The sequence below is a fragment of the Mobula hypostoma genome, chromosome 21 (genome assembly GCF_963921235.1).
Source record: "Mobula hypostoma chromosome 21, sMobHyp1.1, whole genome shotgun sequence".
In the NCBI taxonomy this organism is placed as follows: Eukaryota; Metazoa; Chordata; class Chondrichthyes; order Myliobatiformes; family Myliobatidae; genus Mobula; species Mobula hypostoma.
In genome coordinates, this window is record NC_086117.1 from 39,612,441 (window position 1) to 39,629,979 (window position 17,539).

Here is a 17,539-nt window from a genome sequence, read left to right on the forward strand (position 1 = left end):
CAGCAGACCGTGGAAGAAAGGGAAGGGCAAGGAGCACCAGAGGTCATAAGGTGAGAGAAGGAGATAGGAATGTAGAATGGTGAAGGGGTGGGGGGCAGTTACCAGACTTTCAAGAAACGGATGTTCATGCCATCAGGTTGGAGGATACCCAAACTGAATACAGGGTACTTAGCTGGCCTTTATCAATAAGGACACAAAATTTAAGAGTTAGGGACATGATGTGGCAGTTATATGAGTTGTTGGTGAGGCCGCACTTGGAATATCGTGTCAAGTTTTGGTCACCCTGTTATGGGAAAAGCATTATTCAGCCAGATAGGGCAGAAGAGATTTATGAGGATGTTGTCTGGATTAGACAGCCTGAGGTGTAGTGTGAGGTTTCAAACTCCGTATTTTTATTCCCTGGAGCAAAGAAAAATGAAGGGTGACCTCACAGAAGTTTATAAAATCATGAGGGACTTTGATAACGTCGATGGTCAATGTCTTACCCCCAGGTTTAGGGTGTCCAAAACTAGAGGCCACGTACACAATATAATAAGAGGGAGATATAAGAAAGACCCGAGAGACAACTTCTTTACACACAGGGTAGTGAGTATCTGGAACGAGACACCAGAAAATGTGGTCGAGGAGGGTACAATTAGAACATTTGAGGAATTTGGATAGGAAAATGAAGGGTGCCTTGGAGGGTTCTGGGCTGACCGTGAGCAAATGGGACAGGAAGGTGGTCAGCATGGGCCAGTTGGGATGAAGGGTCTATTGCTGTGCTGTATTATTCTTTGACTGTATGACATCAGAACAAATGCACTAAAGTATACATTGAAGAATATTTTCAAAGTATTTACGAGCACCAATAAAGTCCAATTAAAAATAAAAAAGGTGAGCATATTATAAAAGCATTTTAAAAATCACACTTAACAATTCACCAGTTGTAAGAAATCAGGTTTAAAAATCAAGAAAATGGATTCATATACATAAAGCTAGTTTCCGCTTAGATTCAGGCACAGAACATTTAAAAAAATATATTCAGTAACATGCCCTTGAGCTAAAGGTCCAACAAAATATTTTAAAGCATCTGTAGCACCTCCAGAGTAAACAGAATTAATGGAAGCTCCCAATGGTCATTAATTCATCCTGACTGCACTGCAAATTTTATGAGCAAAACACACTTCAAGCTCCAGTTATTAAAGCATGGGAACTTTATTTACATTGGGCTGTATAAACAGTAGATTGAACTGTAAAAGTACCAATCAACACAAGTCCTACAACTTTTAAGCGGCCCAATCTGGATAAAAATTCTTAATTAACAAGTCACAGGTTTTGACGAACACTCAAGGTAATGGCAGAAAGCATGGTAAAAGATACTAGCACGTTGGAAATAACTGATAACTCAAAAGCCAAAAATATTTGTGAAGATATTTCAAACTAGATTTACATTCTTGAATCTTCCAATTATTTAAAAATATACCCAATTATTTTACAATTAAAGGTGTGAAAATTATTTAAATTTACTTAATTTACTTAAATAAGCACTGCTGTCAATCTTTATAAGCTACTAAAATGCTTTGCAAGCTTGATTATTCAAACTTCATTTATGTGAAGGATTTTTCTTCAATGGCAAATTGAAGTACACAGAGAAATAATACTCTCCATAGGTTCTAACAATATGGTTGATAAATGCACTTCGCCAGCCAAACACCTCACAAACAGCGTTTATAAAATTTAGATAGTTGCACAGCATTTTGAGGGCAAAAGGGAGAGATAAGAGAGAAAGAAATAAAAAAAAATGGACAGAAAAATATGTGAGATAAAATAAAATGAGAGCTTAAGAGAAGGAAAACAGAGAAAACCAAGCACAGGAAGTGCCAGAAATGGTAGACAGAAAGATGATGTGACAAAAATAATTAGTTCCTCTGTTAACAATAAGTTTTATTTATTGAGATACAGCACGGAGTAGGCCCTTTGAGCCGCACTGCCCAGCAGTCCACAGATTTCATCCTAGTCTAATCACAGGACAATTTACAATAACCAATTAACCTACCAACCGGTACTTCTTTTGGACTGTGGGAGGAAACTGAAGCACCCGGAGAAAACCTCACAGTCATGGGTAAAACATACAAACTTCTTACACTCAGAGGCAGGAATCGAACTCGGGTTGCCTGCACTGTAAACCGTCATGCTAACCGCTCTGCTACCGTGCCTCCCTGAGTTAAGCAACCACAATTCATGTTCAAGATTTTTATTTATAAGAGGTTCCCAATACATTTCCTGTTCTAGAATTTTAATACAGCCTATATTGACATTTACAGAAACATCTGTTACACTTTCCATTAACCTAACTCACTTCACTAACAAGTTCATCCATGCACTGATCAAATCGAGGAAGCATAAATAAAAGCCAAGGGATTAATAATCCTATGTTCAGTCCAAACACTTCCTTTCCATTAGCTTTTGTTCAAAAAAATGTAAATCTTAAAGCTGGTGATTCAAGTACTTTCAGTTCTCAAAGGCTAATTATAATTATATATTCCACTCTTCTCTGTGAATATGAACTTCATGAACCCTTCACTGCTCAGGGATTAGGAGCTGCTCCGTCTCTCAATCAAAGTCACTGGCAAGTACATAATTTGAAAGTCTTTATTTTATTATTAAAAACATTCCCTCAGGATCGCAGTTATAATGACATTTCCCAAATCCAATTTCAGTCTTCAGAAAATAATATCTGCTACCAGTAAATTTAAGGACCTGTCTGTAAATCTGACTTCCCCTTGGCTGAATGATATAAATACTTAACAATAATTCAAAAAGAAATAAAATAGACCAGTGAAAGTAACTAGGTGCTACGGGAACTATGGGGTATGACCTGGATTCAAGCTCCTGAAATGGTTGTCTTGGAGGAGTTTCAGCACCTCATGACACTCAGTGCAAACTCCACACCCCTCCCCAACCTCCCTAGTCTTTCAAAAGAAAAATGTCATTCTTACATTAAACATTTTTGCCATTTCTGTATCATTTGACTGTGTTTTGAGGCTGAGTTGCTAGTTTGAAGCTCAGCCCAGTACGGGTAGAAAGCACGCAAGCCGCTGGCCAGATTCAAACATGAAGCCATTCGTCTCAAAGTCCAGTGTTGATGTCACTACACCATCGGCTGGCTATTTTACCTACAATGAGCTCTGTAGTATCCCTGGGTCTTGAAAGGTAACATGAAAACCTCAAAAGAGTGGCACCGATTCTGGCTTCAGAAATAAAGCTAGACTTCCATTGGCATCAACGTCAGAGTTCTATCTATGAACGTGTTTCAATGCTTCACTAGTTGGCGCAAGTAGGGGGAGGGTCAGGGCAGGTTTGATGCTTCAGTCCTGCTTGTGCATGGGGGGGGGGCGGTTGGGGTTCTGATGTTTCTAACATTCATTCTATGGGATTTCTTTTGTGAAGAGAAAGAGTTTCAGGCTGTGCACATTCCTCTGATATTAAATTCAACCATTTGAAAGTATTTTGACACTGCAACAAACATATGACTTCCCAAAACACAAAAATGTCGCTCTGCTTCACACATACAATAACAAAAATGTCATCCTCAAAATATAGCTGCATTAATATTCCTTGAGAACCAAAATAGGTGGTTACAAGATGCCACTGATTGATTTCCCTAGCTCCCACAGGAGAGGGAACAGGAATTAGTATGTGGAGAATCAGCAAATGTTATGGAAAAGTATTAAACAGAATCGGGAATAGCCCAATTGGTACCTTGAGCTGCTCTGACTTTATACAGGATCATGGCTAATTCAATTCACAAAGCCTTGACCTCTTGTGTTCAAACTCTAATCTCCATTCTCCATCCTCAATATATTCAATGGTTCTGCCTCAACAGCTAAAAGACTTTCTTCATCTTAAATGGGCAACTCAATATTCTAAAATAATGTGCCCTAGAGGTCCATGAAGTTATAACGTACAAAGACATCAAATAAATCCATGTGGAAGGGAATTTTGCTCGGAACAATCGTTTGTCAAGATTAGTGAAATAAGCAAACCACACCAATGACCATGGCTTATACGTGGAAACTGAGCTCTTGGGAGAATTTCCAAAGGGCAGCAGCAGCTACCAAAAGTTTGCATTTTCTCCATACCACCATGAAACATTTATTTCAATGTACTATCTAATGACATTCTGAAAGTATATTTTGAATATTTTGTCATCGCCTGCCTTTAACAGAATGGCTAGTTGTGGCAACTTGGAATGGTGAAGGTGACCAACAGACATTCAAAATCAGAATCAGGTTTAATATCATTGGCATATGTTGTGAAATTTGTTGTTATGTGGCAGCAGTACATAATAATAAAAATATAGTAAGTATATATCAACATCTGGAATGAAAATTTGATAAGAAAAATCTTAAATTTGGTAAAAAAAAAGTACACTTCCAAAGTAGCTGCTGAAAGCTGTGTGACAGAAGTGCATTACAGTTAACACAGGAGTTTCTCTTTAATTTTCTTTGGGAATGAAAATATTCCCACAAAATTTACTTTTGATTTCAATTATTACATGTTGCTTTTGTACAAGTTGTTCATTGTAAATCGTTCCTAATAATTGGTTCTACTGAAGTTAACGGAACCAATATAAGGAAGGAAATACAAATACAATTTTCTTTGACTTGGCTTCCTGACTTCAGCCTTGATTCATCCATAATCAGGAAGGGAACCTGACTTCCACATCCACAACCTCAAATCATTTTTAATGAGTTTTCTGCTTGGCCACAAGAAGAAAACAAAGGAAAACCATTTTGTGAAATGACTGAAATTAAATGGGCCAACCATGGTGGAAGAATCTAAGTAGTGCTGCACTGATAGGATGCTTTACCATGAGCCAGAAGGTGACACAGTAGTAAGGTGATTACTACTCACTGCCTCCTGCTGGAAATATAGCTATGTGACCATCAGTGGAAAACAAGACCAGGGTCACTATGAACCTATTTTAATTGACGAGGCTGCTGATTTCATCATAAATAATTAGAAGGGAAGCAAAGACCTATTATCTTCAGAAATCTAGAATTAGATTAGATTATGAGGACACACAGTCCTCTTTTATTGTCATTTAGTAATGTATGCATTAAGAAATGATACAACGTTCCTCCAGGATGATATCACAGAAACACAAGACAAACCAAGACTGAAAAACTGACAAAAACCACATAATTATAACATATAGTTACAACAGTGCAAAGCAATACCGTAATTTGATTAAGAACAGACCATGGCAAACGAACGAAACTATACACGGTCGTACATTTTTCTGAAGAGTACAAGCAGGTGAAATAAAAGCTCTGTCAACCACTGACTGCAGTCAAGTGACAGTGTATAGAGAGTGGGTGAATTCTGGTGGCTCTGTTACCAAGGCAACTTTTCCTTATAACTTAGACATAGATATCAAAATAAAACAGCACAGATATTATATATGTATATGTATATATGTATATGTATATATGTATGTGTGTGTGTGTGTGTATGTATATATATATATATATATATATATATATATATATATATAAAAAATATATATTTACCTCCATAAACTGATCTAAAGTTCCTCTTCCATGAAATTAAATCATTGGGAATCAAATACAAGCTCACATGTATGAAAGAATAATGCAGGGCTACGTGGGATAGAAGGGTCAGACTGAACTTGTAAGTAGGTTAAAAGGTTAGCACAGCATCAGGGGACTGAAGAGCCTGTAGTGTGTTGTAATTCTATGTTATACAGTGCCTATAAAAAGGCACTGTATAACATAGAATTACACTGTATAACTTCCCCCTTGGAAGTTTTCATATTTTATTGTTTGATAACATTGAATCACAGTGCATTTAATTTGGCTTTTTTGACACTGATCAACAGAAAAGACTCTTTCATGTTAAATTTCTACAAATTGGTCTAAATTTATTGCAATTATTAAACACAAAATAATTGCATAATTACTCACCCCCTTCAAGTCAGTTTTTAGTAGATGCACCTTTGGCAGCAATTACAGTCTTGAGTCTGTATGGATAGGTCTCCATCAGCTTTGCATATCTGGACACTGCAAATTTTTTCCCATTCTTCTTTACAAAACTGCTCAAGCTCTGTCAGATTGCATGGGGATCGTGAGTGAATAGCCCTTTTCAAGCCCAGCCACAAATTGTTAGTTGGATTGAGGTCTGGATTTTGACTTGACCACTCCAGGACATTATCCCTGTTGTTTTTAAGCCATTCCTGTGTAGCTTTGGCTTTATACTTGGGGTAACTGTCTTCTCTGAAAAACAAATCTTCTCCCAAGTCGCAGTTCTCTTGCAGACTGCATCAGAATTTCCTCCAGGATTTCCCTGTATTTTGCTGCATTATACCCTCTACCTTTACAATCCTTTCAGGGCCTGCTGCAGTGAAGCATCCCCATAGTATGATGCAGACACCACCTTGCTCCATAATAGGGATAGTGTAATTTTGATGATCTGTGGCATTTAGTCTGATGGCTAAAAAGCTCAGTCTCGGTTTCATCAGACCACAGAAGCTTCTTCCAACTGATTTCAGAGTCTTCCAAATGCCTTCTGGCAAACACTAGTCAGGATTTCATGTAAGTTTCTTTCAACAGTGCCTTTCTCTTTGCCACTCTCCCATAAAGCTGCAACTGGTGAAGCCCCCGGGCAACGGTTATTGCATGAACAGTATCTTCCATCTCAGCCACTGAAGCTTGTAACTCCTCCAGAATTGCCATTGGTCAGTTGGTGGCCTCTCTCACTAGACCACTTCTTGCAAATCTCTCAGTTTTTGAGGACAGCCTGCTCCAGGCAGATTTACAGATGTCCCATATTCTTTCCATTTTTTTATGATTGACTTAACTGTACTCCAAAGATATTCAGTGACTTGGAAATTTTCTTGTATCTTTCTCCTAACATGTGCTTTTTAATAACCTTTTTGGGGTGGTGCCTGGTGTGTTCTATCGTCTTTATGGTGTAGTCTTTTCCACGTTACTGACTCATCAGCAGTTGGACCTTCCAGATACTGGTATATTTTTACCACAATTGCTTGAAACACCTGGACTGTACACAGGTGATCTCTATTTAGCTAATTATGTCACTTCTAGAACCAATTGGTTGCACCATTAATGATCTAGTGTGTCATATAAAACAGGGGTCCCCAACCTTTTATGCACCGCGGACCTATTTAGTATTGACAATATTCTTGTGGACCAGCCGACGGGGGGGATGTTCAAGTTCAACAGTGAGTGACAGGGAATGAGGAAAGGTGCAGCTGACACATATCGTTTCATATCACCAAATCATATTGTTTCCTTGCGGCTCAGTAGCACATGCTTTGCAGCCCGGTGGTTGGGGACCACTGATATAAAATGAAGAGAGCACTTATGCAATCAATTATTTTATGTTTATATTAGTAATTAATTTGATCACTTTGTAGAGATCTGTTTTCACTTTGACACAAAAGTCTTTTTTCTGTTCCAGTGTAAAAGAAAAGTACCAAACTGAATCCACTGTGATTCAATGTTGTAAAACAATAAATCGTGAAAACTTTCAATGGGGTGGGGAGTGAATACTTTTTATAGGCAGTGTGTGTTCTCTCTTCCCACGTGCCTGGCCTTCATCTAACAGCAGAGAAATATCCAAGTGAAAAATACTAAGAAAACTCAACAATAATTTTTAATGTACAACCACATTTAGTAACAAACAAGGCGTTCGTTAGATTGGGATTCATTCTTGGAAGCAAAAACAGCTTTCTGTTTCACGGTGTAAATTTAATCCAGTTCACATTCATCTCCATCTACAGATTATATCTGGTTCACATTTCTCAAGCATAATGTTTCTAATAGTATGCATAATAAATATTGTTCACTAGCCTCCAATAATTACACAATGAACAAATCAAATGTGATATTGATTTTTTTATACAATGGCCTTTATAACTCATTTTGCTTGTATTACATTTGGCTTATGCACTCACAAATCAATATCATAACTGTCACTATTTATGGCGAATAGCTTCTACTTCGTGACTTTAAAAATAATTTCTTTAACAAAATATTTTTAACTGATGTGCTATAACACTGATTAAGCATCAATTTTCCTCCTCCACCTCCCTCAGTTATTTGTAAGAGATTCCATAAACACTGCGTTTGCCAGAATAATCTGTGTACCAACTCACGGAGGGGAGAGACTGGAGAGAAGTGAAGTGGGGGGGGTGGGGGGGAGAAGAAACACAAGTAATTGGGACCAGCTAGCTGGGCAACGTGATTGGCATGGACACATTGGGCCAGGAAGTCCATGCTGCATTGTTGCTATATGTCATTCGCCATCATGCCTCAGTGTGAGGGGGATCTTTGCACTTTCTCTAACAAATTCCAAACTGGACTCTCAAGTGACACCGTCTGGTCAACCTGCTGTTTGAGTTAATTAAACTTAGCTATTTCTATCAAACATTCAAGAAGCAGTAATGCTCAAACTGAGAACGAATGCATGGTAGTCCATTTGGCTCAAGATCGAGGAAGACTTCTGTCTGTGCATCTCCATTCAAGGTCTCTAGATATCCCAAAGTAATTTATAGGCAGTTAAACAACTTCTGAAGTGTGGTCACGTCTATCATATTGGAAACACCACAGCCAATGTTTACACAAAGTTCCAACAAGGGAACAGAATAACTGCCAGGTATGGCGCTTCTTTTTTGGTCAATTGATTTGATTGATTAGCTGAGCTACAAGCATTCATTGGGACCCCCGGAAATATGCCCTGCTATTCTTGAAACAGTGCCTTGGGATCCTTCACATTCAACTGATCCAGTTTGGTTTCTGATTCCATCCGTTAGGGCTGCCAAGTGCATCACCCTGTCTGGATTACATACTCCAAACTCCAAAAACCATTGAAACTTTTAAAACCCCCACTCCTTTAATTAAGGTAGAAAAAATCCTAAAACCCCAATGTTATAGTGGGTTTCACATTTCTCAGAGTTATTGCTTCATAGAGAAGAATAGCACAGAGACAGGCCCTTTGCCCCATGTGGTCCACGCCAAGCTATTTAAACTGCCTACTGCCATTGACCTGCACCAGAATCATAACCTTCCATACCCCTATCATCCATATACCTACCCAACCTTCTACTAAACATTGAAATCAAGCTCGCATGCACCACTTGTGCCGGCAGCTCATTCCACTCTCTCACAACCATCTGAGTGACGAAGTTTCCCCTCACCTTTCACCCTTAAACCATGACCTCTAGTTCTAGTTGTAGTCCCACCCAATCTCAGTGGAAAAAGCCTCCTTGTATTTACCTTATCTATACCCCTCATAATTTTGTATACCTCTATCAAATCTCCTCTCAATTTTCCTCAAACAATTCCAGATTATTTACAGAGAGCAAATAATCAAAACGCCTGGACATCTTGAATTATTATTAATTAACTTATTAAAAGATAGAATGAGCTTCCCCATTTACGTCACTCAGCCTGCAGGGCAATATTCTGATCATCACAACCACTATTAGAGATATAATAAGCCCAACTGGTCTTGCCTCCTGCGCTGGCAGTTTATAGGAAATGCTGATGCAGATCACTGTTACTTAAAAGTCATTCCTGAGCCATAACTAATAGATGAAGCCAAGTGCAAAATAGTTTTATCATCTGGTGAACCACAAAACAAGAATGCACAACAATATAAGACCATAAGACCAGAAGACAAAGGAGCAGAAGTCGGCCATTTGGCTCATCGAGTCTGCTCCGCCATTTTATCATGAGCTGATCTAATCTGCCATTTAGTCCCACTCTCCCGCCTTCTCACTATAACGTTTGATGCCCTGGCTACTCAGATACTTATCAATCTCTGCCTTAAATACACCCAAAGACTTGGCCTCCACTGCCGCCCGTGGCTACAAATTCCATAGATTCACCACCCTCCGGCTGAAAAAATTTCTTCACATCTCTGTTCTGAATGGGTGCCCTTCAATCCTTAAGACATGCCCTCTCGTACTAGACTCCCCCATCATGGGAAACAACTTTGCCACATCCACTCTGTCCATGCCTTTCAACATTCAAAATGTTTCTATGAGGTCCCCCCTCATTCTTCTAAACTCCAAGGAATACAGTCCAAGAGCGGTCAAATGTTCCTCATATGTTAACCCTCTTATTCCCGGAATCATTCTAGTGAATCTTCTGTGAACCCTCTCCAACGTCAGCACACCCTTTCTTAAATAAGGAGCCCAAAACTGCACACGGTACTCCAAGTGAGGTCTTACCAGTGCCTTATACAGCTTCAGTATCACATCCCTGCTCTTATACTCTATTCCCCTAGGAATGATTGCCAACATTGCATTCACCTTCTTCACCACTGACTCAACCTGGAGGTTAACCTTAAGGGTATACTGCAGGAGGACTCCCGAGTCCTGTTGCATCTCAGAACTTTGAATTCTCTCCCCATTTAAATAATAGTCTGCCCGTTTATTTCTTCTGCCGAAGTGCATAACCATACACTTTCCAACATTGTATTTCATTTGCCACTTCTTTGCCCATTCTTCCAATCCATCGAAGTCTCCCTGCAGACTCTCTGTTTCCTCAGCACTACCGGCCCCTCCACCTATCTTTGTATCATCAGCAAATTTAGCCACAAAGCCATCTAATCCATAATCCAAATCGTTGATGTACAAAGTAAAAAGAAGCAGCCCCAACACAGACCCCTGTGGAACACCACCGGTAACCGGCAGCCAAACAGAATGGGATCCTTTTATTCCCACTCTGTTTCCTGCCAATCAGCCAACGCTCTATCCACGTATGTAACTTTCCCGTAATTCCATGGGATCTTATCTCGTTTAGCAGCCTCATGTGTGGCACCTTGTCAAAGGCCTTCTGAAAATCCAAATACACAACATCCACTGCATCTCCCTTGTCTACCCTACTGGTAATTTCCTCAAAAAATTGCAATAGGCAGGATTTTCCTTTAAGGAAACCATAATGTGTTCTGCCTATCTTGTCATATGCCTCCAGGTACTCCATAATCTCATCCTTGACAATCGACTCCAACAACTTCCCAGCCACTGATGTCAAGCTAACAGGTCTATAATTTTCTTTTTGCTTCCTTGCTCCTTTCTGAAATAGCGGAGTGACATTTGCAATCTTCCAGTCCTCTGGAACCATGCCAGAATCTATTGACTTTTGAAAGATAATTGTTAATGCCTCCGCAATCTCCACAGCTAATTCCTTCAGAACATGAGCGTGCATTCCACCTGGTCCGGGAGATTTATCTACCCTTAGACTATTCAGCTTCTTGAGTACTTTCTCTGTCGTAATTGTGTCTGTGCACACTTCTCTTCCCTGACACCTTTGAGTGTCGGATATACTGCAGATGTCTTCCTCAGTGAAGACTGACGCAAAATACTCGTTCAGTTCCTCCACCATCTCATTATCTCCCATTACAATTTCTCCAGCATCATTTTCCATCGGTCCTATATCTACTCTCACCTGTCTTTTACTCTTTATATACCTGAAAAAGCTTTTAGTATCCTCTTTGATATTACTTGCTAGCTTCCTTTCATAGTTCATCTTTTCCCTCTTAATGACCTTCTTAGTTTCCTTTTGCAAGCTTTTAAAAACTTCCCAATCCTCTGTCTTCCCACTAATTTTTGCTTCCTTGTATGCCTTCTCCTTTGCTTTAACTTTGGCTTTGACTACTCTTGTCAGCCACGGTTGCATCCTTTTTCCATTAGAAAATTTCTTCTTTTTTGGAATATATCTGTCTTGCACCTTCCTCACTTCTCGCATAAACTCCAGCCACTGCTGCTCTGCCATCCTTCCCACCAGTGTCTCTTTCCAGTCAACTTTGGCCTGTTCCTCTCTCATGCCACTGTAATTTCCTTTACTCCACTAAAATACTGACATATCAGATTTCGGCTTATCATTCTCAAATTTCACAGTGAACTCAATCATGTTATGATCACTGCCTTCTCAGGGTTCCTTCACCTCAATCTCTCTAATCATCTCTGGTTCATTACACAATACCCAATCCAGTACAGCCGATCCCCTCGTGGGCTCAACAACAAGCTGTTCCAAAAAGCCATCTTGTAGACATTCTACAAATTCTCTCTCTCGAGATCCAGTGCCGACCTGATTTTCCCAATCCACTCGCATGTTAAAGTCCCCCACAATTATCATAATACTGCCCTTCTGACAAGCCTTTTCTATTTTCTGTTGTAATTTGTAGTCCACATCACAGCAGCTGTTAGGAGGCCTGTATATAACTGCCATCAGGGTTCTTTTACCCCTGCGATTTCTTAGCTCAACCCATAAAGATTCTGCACCTTCCGATCCTATGTCACCTCTTTCTGATGATTTAATATCATTTCTTACCAATAAAGCTTTATAACACAGAAAAAAGTATTTTGGCTCGCAGTGTTTCAGCCCATCAAGATGCAAAATTAAAGTTTTTTTCTACCTGCAAGTGACCCAAAGCTCTCCATTCCTGGCCTATTTATGTGTCTATCTTAAAGTTCCTCGATTGCACTGTGGTATTTGCTTCCACCACGACTCCTGGCAGCCAGCTCCAGGCACCTACCACTCTGTGTAAAACAACATGCTCCACATATCTTTAAACTTTTCCCCCCCTCACCTTAAATGCATGCCCTCTAGTATTTTAGCTAGGAAATTCATGCTGGTAATATGCATTTTTGCTCTGGTCTTACCTTTTCTATAACTTTGTCCACCTCTGTGCCCACTGGCGAATAAAGGATTTTTGGATTGGTGGTCATGAGGTGTACCAGTAGTCCCAGGTTGCGTTGCTCCTTGCTGGTGAAGCCTAAAGAACTCATGTTGCCCTGCTTTAATGCTTCAGGTTCTATTGTTCTGGACCAGAAAGAGGAAAAAAAAACAATCAGATGATATTTAGCCCATTAAAAGGGAGAAGTTGAAAAGTATATTGATAATTATTACTGCAGTAATTTTCCTGGAAACAGTTTTACAAGAAGTTTTTTTTTTACAAGCAGTAGAGTGGATCAAGATTTCCTGACAACAAGCAGAGCACATGTACCAAACTAGGAATGACTTTTCTGTATCCACTGATGTCAACTTGCTGACAAAAGCAACCCTGAAACAAAACGGTATGTAAAAAGGCCTTCACAGTGTAATCCAGATACCCGGATAAGTTTCATCCAGAAAGCAACCACACCTATCCCCAGTTTTGCTGGCTGTCAAAGAGGTCGAGGATTTCTGAATGACCCTGATATTTCAGGCAATCAAAATATTTTAAAATCAATTAAACAATGGAAATGGGTATTTTTAATTAAACATTAAATTTCAAAATAACACTCAGGCATTAATAATATTGAAGCAACCTTGTCTTAATAATAGAGGGAGGAGAAGATGGCGGCGCGACGCAGCGCGCGTGGCCGTTCCAAATGAATATCGTTATGTGTAACTAGGGGTGCTATGCACAATCTGGATTTGATGGAGACAGCTGTGAGAAAGCGCAGAGGAACATCTGGATTAACTTCTGAAATGCCTGCTTCGCTGCCGCTGCTACTGTGCGACCGAGAATCTCCGGAGACGAAGGCCCCAAATCCTCAGCTTTGCGTATCGCCTGTTGCCAGGGCTGGGGTCGAAACACTCGGCAGAGATGGTGCTCAGTGTCGAAGAGGTGGTCGGAGTCTCGAAATTTTTCGGACGGACTTGGAGTCGGATTGTGGTCGGATGCTTCTGGGATGCTGCATCGGCAAGTTGGTGGCACTGGAGGTTTACCGTCTGCATGAAATGATGGGACTTTCGAGAGAATCTGAGATTTTTACTGTGCCATGGTCTGTTCTTATCAAATTACGGCATTGCTTTGCATTGTTTTAACTATATGTTATGAGGTTTTTGTTAGTTTTTAAGTTGGTTTGTCATGTGTTTTCGTGATATCATTCTGGAAAAACATTTTTATCATTTCTTAATGCATGCATTACTAAATGACAATAAAAGGGGACTGCGTGTCCTCATAATCATAATATTAAAGCAACCATGACTAATAGAAAAATTACAAAACTATCTCATATGTACAATTCGCCACCCCCTCTTCCCCAGTCAAACCTGGGACAGGTTCAGTGGCAGGGTCTTCAGCATAACTGCTATAGAGATGCAGCAATTCCCAATCCACTGCTGACCTCTACATGGAGCCCAATTTCAGACTGTGAACAGGACTAGCTCCGTCCGCATCCTGAGGATGCCTCAGCTCACACCATGTCCATTCCATCTGAGCAAGCACAAGCAGTTGTATGTCAAACTCCTCAGTGCTACTTCCCCAAGTCTCCAAACCAACACTTGTGTTTATGAACAGTCAGGGAGACTTCCAGTAGCGCTCATGCAGTGAAGTCGTGATCTTGACTCGCTCCATTACCTCTGAGTTTTTTCCTATGATCAGCTACATTTAAGCCAACCACTAAGGCACCGATTTTCATAACTCCCTGCAACAAATTCTGTTTTTTTTTTGATATTTGGATGTTTTTAACATCCGCTATGTCTAAGAACGGGAAAGACAGCAAACCTCCAGTTAGACCGAAAGCTACTGATCCTCCTCCGACTGAACCAGCGTTAACTTTGAAAGCTATATTGGATCTGATTCAAACGGAAATTTCAACTACTATAACGGATCTGATTCGTGTGGAAATTTCATCTAAACTGGAGAGAATTCTTGATGTAATCGATAAAATGCAAATATCTATCACGGAACATCAGACTGCTATATCTAATCTTCAAAAATCCACGCAACAAAATGAACTCAAGATGGGAAAAATTGAAGAGACAATTACTGGAATGAAGAAAAACTTGACTTCCTGACTTTTAAAAATTCAGACTTACAATGCAGAATGCGACAACAGAATATTCGAATTATTGGTATTCATGAACAGTCAGAAGCTCTGATCCTTGTAAAGACCTCGAGGACAATTAAGTATCCAGTAGATTTGCAGAATAAGTGGATTCTACAGGTCATATCTATGACTTGGTAGAGTTATAATGGAAAATAAGAGGAATATATTGTTTTGCAAACAAATCCTCCAAGGCATTTTCTCTTACTTCTGGGAGAGGAGGAGAACATGCCAGGGGTTCCAAGTTGTGAACTACTTTAGCAAGATAACAAATCCAAATGTGGTAACTACAAAGGGGTCTCATTTATTTTTGCAAAAGATTCTCCTTAACCAGCCCATGACATCTACACAATGTGACAGCAGCAATAAAAATGCATGGAACAGAATTTTCCTGACCTTACAAACCCTTTGACTTTACCAATTCATTGAGGCCATGGAGAATACCCAAACTTCGCTGCCCTCAGAATATCTGCACTCATTTCATGGTGATGTCCTAGCCATGATTCTAATCAATAGGTATAACATAGACTCAATCTCAATGTAGACTGTGGGCAAGGTTCCCTTATTTCAACCTATCCCACTTCAAGTTTGCATCTTATGTTCAACAAGCTTCCCACTGCACTGAAGCTAATCTATAGGACTAACTTGTATCATTTCCACCTCAAAACCGGCATCATCTCAACCTCCATCATTGTAGAGCTGAATGCAGATAATGCTTGCACATGCTGAGGCTAATCTCCAAGTCACTGCTGGTTCTGTCACTGCAGCAGACAAGAGGATAGGCCTTATATTAAACATCTATGAAACAAAAGTTCCAACTCCAATCTGCTCCCACAGCCCAACACTCCCCTCAATAATAAAGGCCCAGCATGCAAGTCTGGAAAATTCATCTCTTGGTGAAGGCAGACTTCAATAATTTACACTGCCTTATGCACTGCACAACCTTTGACAGGTAGCAGCAGTGATTATTTTAACCTCTTCTCAGCCTTTTAATCACAACGAGTGAACCATGATATTACACTTGACCTTAGCCAAATGAGCGTCCTCTGAATTGTTCTGAATCTATGATGGTGGCTACAGAGCGAACGGAGGTGGGAAGGGAAGCACGAACAAGAGAGGGCCTGCAGATGCTGGAAATCTGAGCAACGCACACAAAATGCTGGAGGAACTCAGCAGGCCAGGCATCTTTGGCCCAAAGCATCCACTGTACTCTGTTCTATAGATGCTTCCTGGCCTGCTGAGTTCCTCCAGCATTTTGTGTGTGTTGATAGGAAGGGAAGTGTGTCTTTTTTTTAAATTTCAATTTACTAGCACCTGCCATGTATTACTTCTGGTGTTTTTTTTTAAATATAAACTGGCTAGATTCTGATGGTGCTTTGCATACCTCAATTCCTTATTCTTAATTGAATCCACCAACTGAAATTGGACCTTTCGTGCAGTTGTCGATGCAAAGCAAGTTTCACCCTAATGCCGTGTGTTGTCAGGTCCAGGCCAGATTTGGGAACAGCTTCTTTCCAACTGTGATAAGACTGCTGAACGGATCCTGACCCGGATCTGGGTCGTACCCTCCAAATATCCGGACCTGCCTCTCAGTTTTTTTTTGCATTACCTTACCTTCCATTTTTCTATTTTCTATTTATGATTTATAATTTAAATTTTTAATATTTACTATCGATTTGTAATCCAGGGAGTGGGAAACACAGAATCAAATATCGTTGTGATGATCGTACGTTCTAGTATCAATTGTTTGGCGACAATAAAGCATAAAGTATAAGGTCCAATTCTTATCTAATGCTGTTTTACCTTGGGGATCTTCTAGAGGAGGCATCAGTTAGCCTATGTGCGTGAGAGCAATTTGGCAGAATCAGAATTATGATCAGGTTTATTATCATTAACCTACAGTCTCTCATGATATTTGTTGTTTTTGGGCAATAGCACAATGCAAGACAAAATAATTACTAAGGGCCATAGGTTTCAATAAAAATAATGAATTAAATAATGCAAAAGGGTAACAGCGAGGTAGTGTTCATAGACTGCAGTGCAATCTGATAGCAGAGGTGTAGGAGCTATTCCTGAGACAATGAATGTGGATTTTAGGGTTCTGTACCTCATGCAGTAGCAATGAGAAGAGGGCACATTCTAGGTAGTGAAGGTCCTTAATGATGGATGCCGCCTTCATGAGGCAGCAGCTTTTGAACTTGTCCTCAATAGTGGGAAGGTTTGTGCCTGTGTTGGAGCTGCCTGAGTCTACAGCTCTCCGCAGCATGAGGTCACAGGCTGCCAGCAGAAGCCTTCTATTGTCAGGCTCCCTTACAGCATGATGATATCCTGCAGGTAGTTTAAAGGTGATTAATGCTGTCTAACTGCAGAGGCTGTGCTTAAAGAGAAGACGAAGCACAGGGAGATACCACACATCAGAAGGGTAGCTTGTGCTTCACGCTGCTTGAGAAATGACCATCATTGAAAAGTCACTGAGACACAAGAGACTGTTGGAATCTGGAGCAATACAAACTACTGAAGGAACTCAGCAGACCAGGCAGCATCTTTAGGAGGAAGTGGAGAATCAACATTCCATGTTGAGACCCCACAACAGGATATCAAATATGAAGAGTTTCAATATGAAACATCAGCTGTCCACTCTCCTCCCCCATAGATATTGAAAGGCACTACTAGCCAAAACACATTGTTATA

The 17,539-nt window shown here is 40.1% G+C and overlaps 1 protein-coding gene across 2 annotated transcripts in view; it reads right to left on the minus strand.

Annotated features, from left to right (window-relative positions):
- Window positions 1-17,539, minus strand: part of abca2 (ATP-binding cassette, sub-family A (ABC1), member 2) — a 583,930-nt gene that overhangs the window by 242,551 nt on the left and 323,840 nt on the right. For both annotated transcript variants that reach the window (XM_063073801.1, XM_063073800.1), the window contains exon 10: window positions 12,695-12,854. In XM_063073801.1, the coding sequence (XP_062929871.1) occupies window positions 12,695-12,854 (160 nt within the window). The remainder of the gene's footprint in view (window positions 1-12,694; window positions 12,855-17,539) is intronic.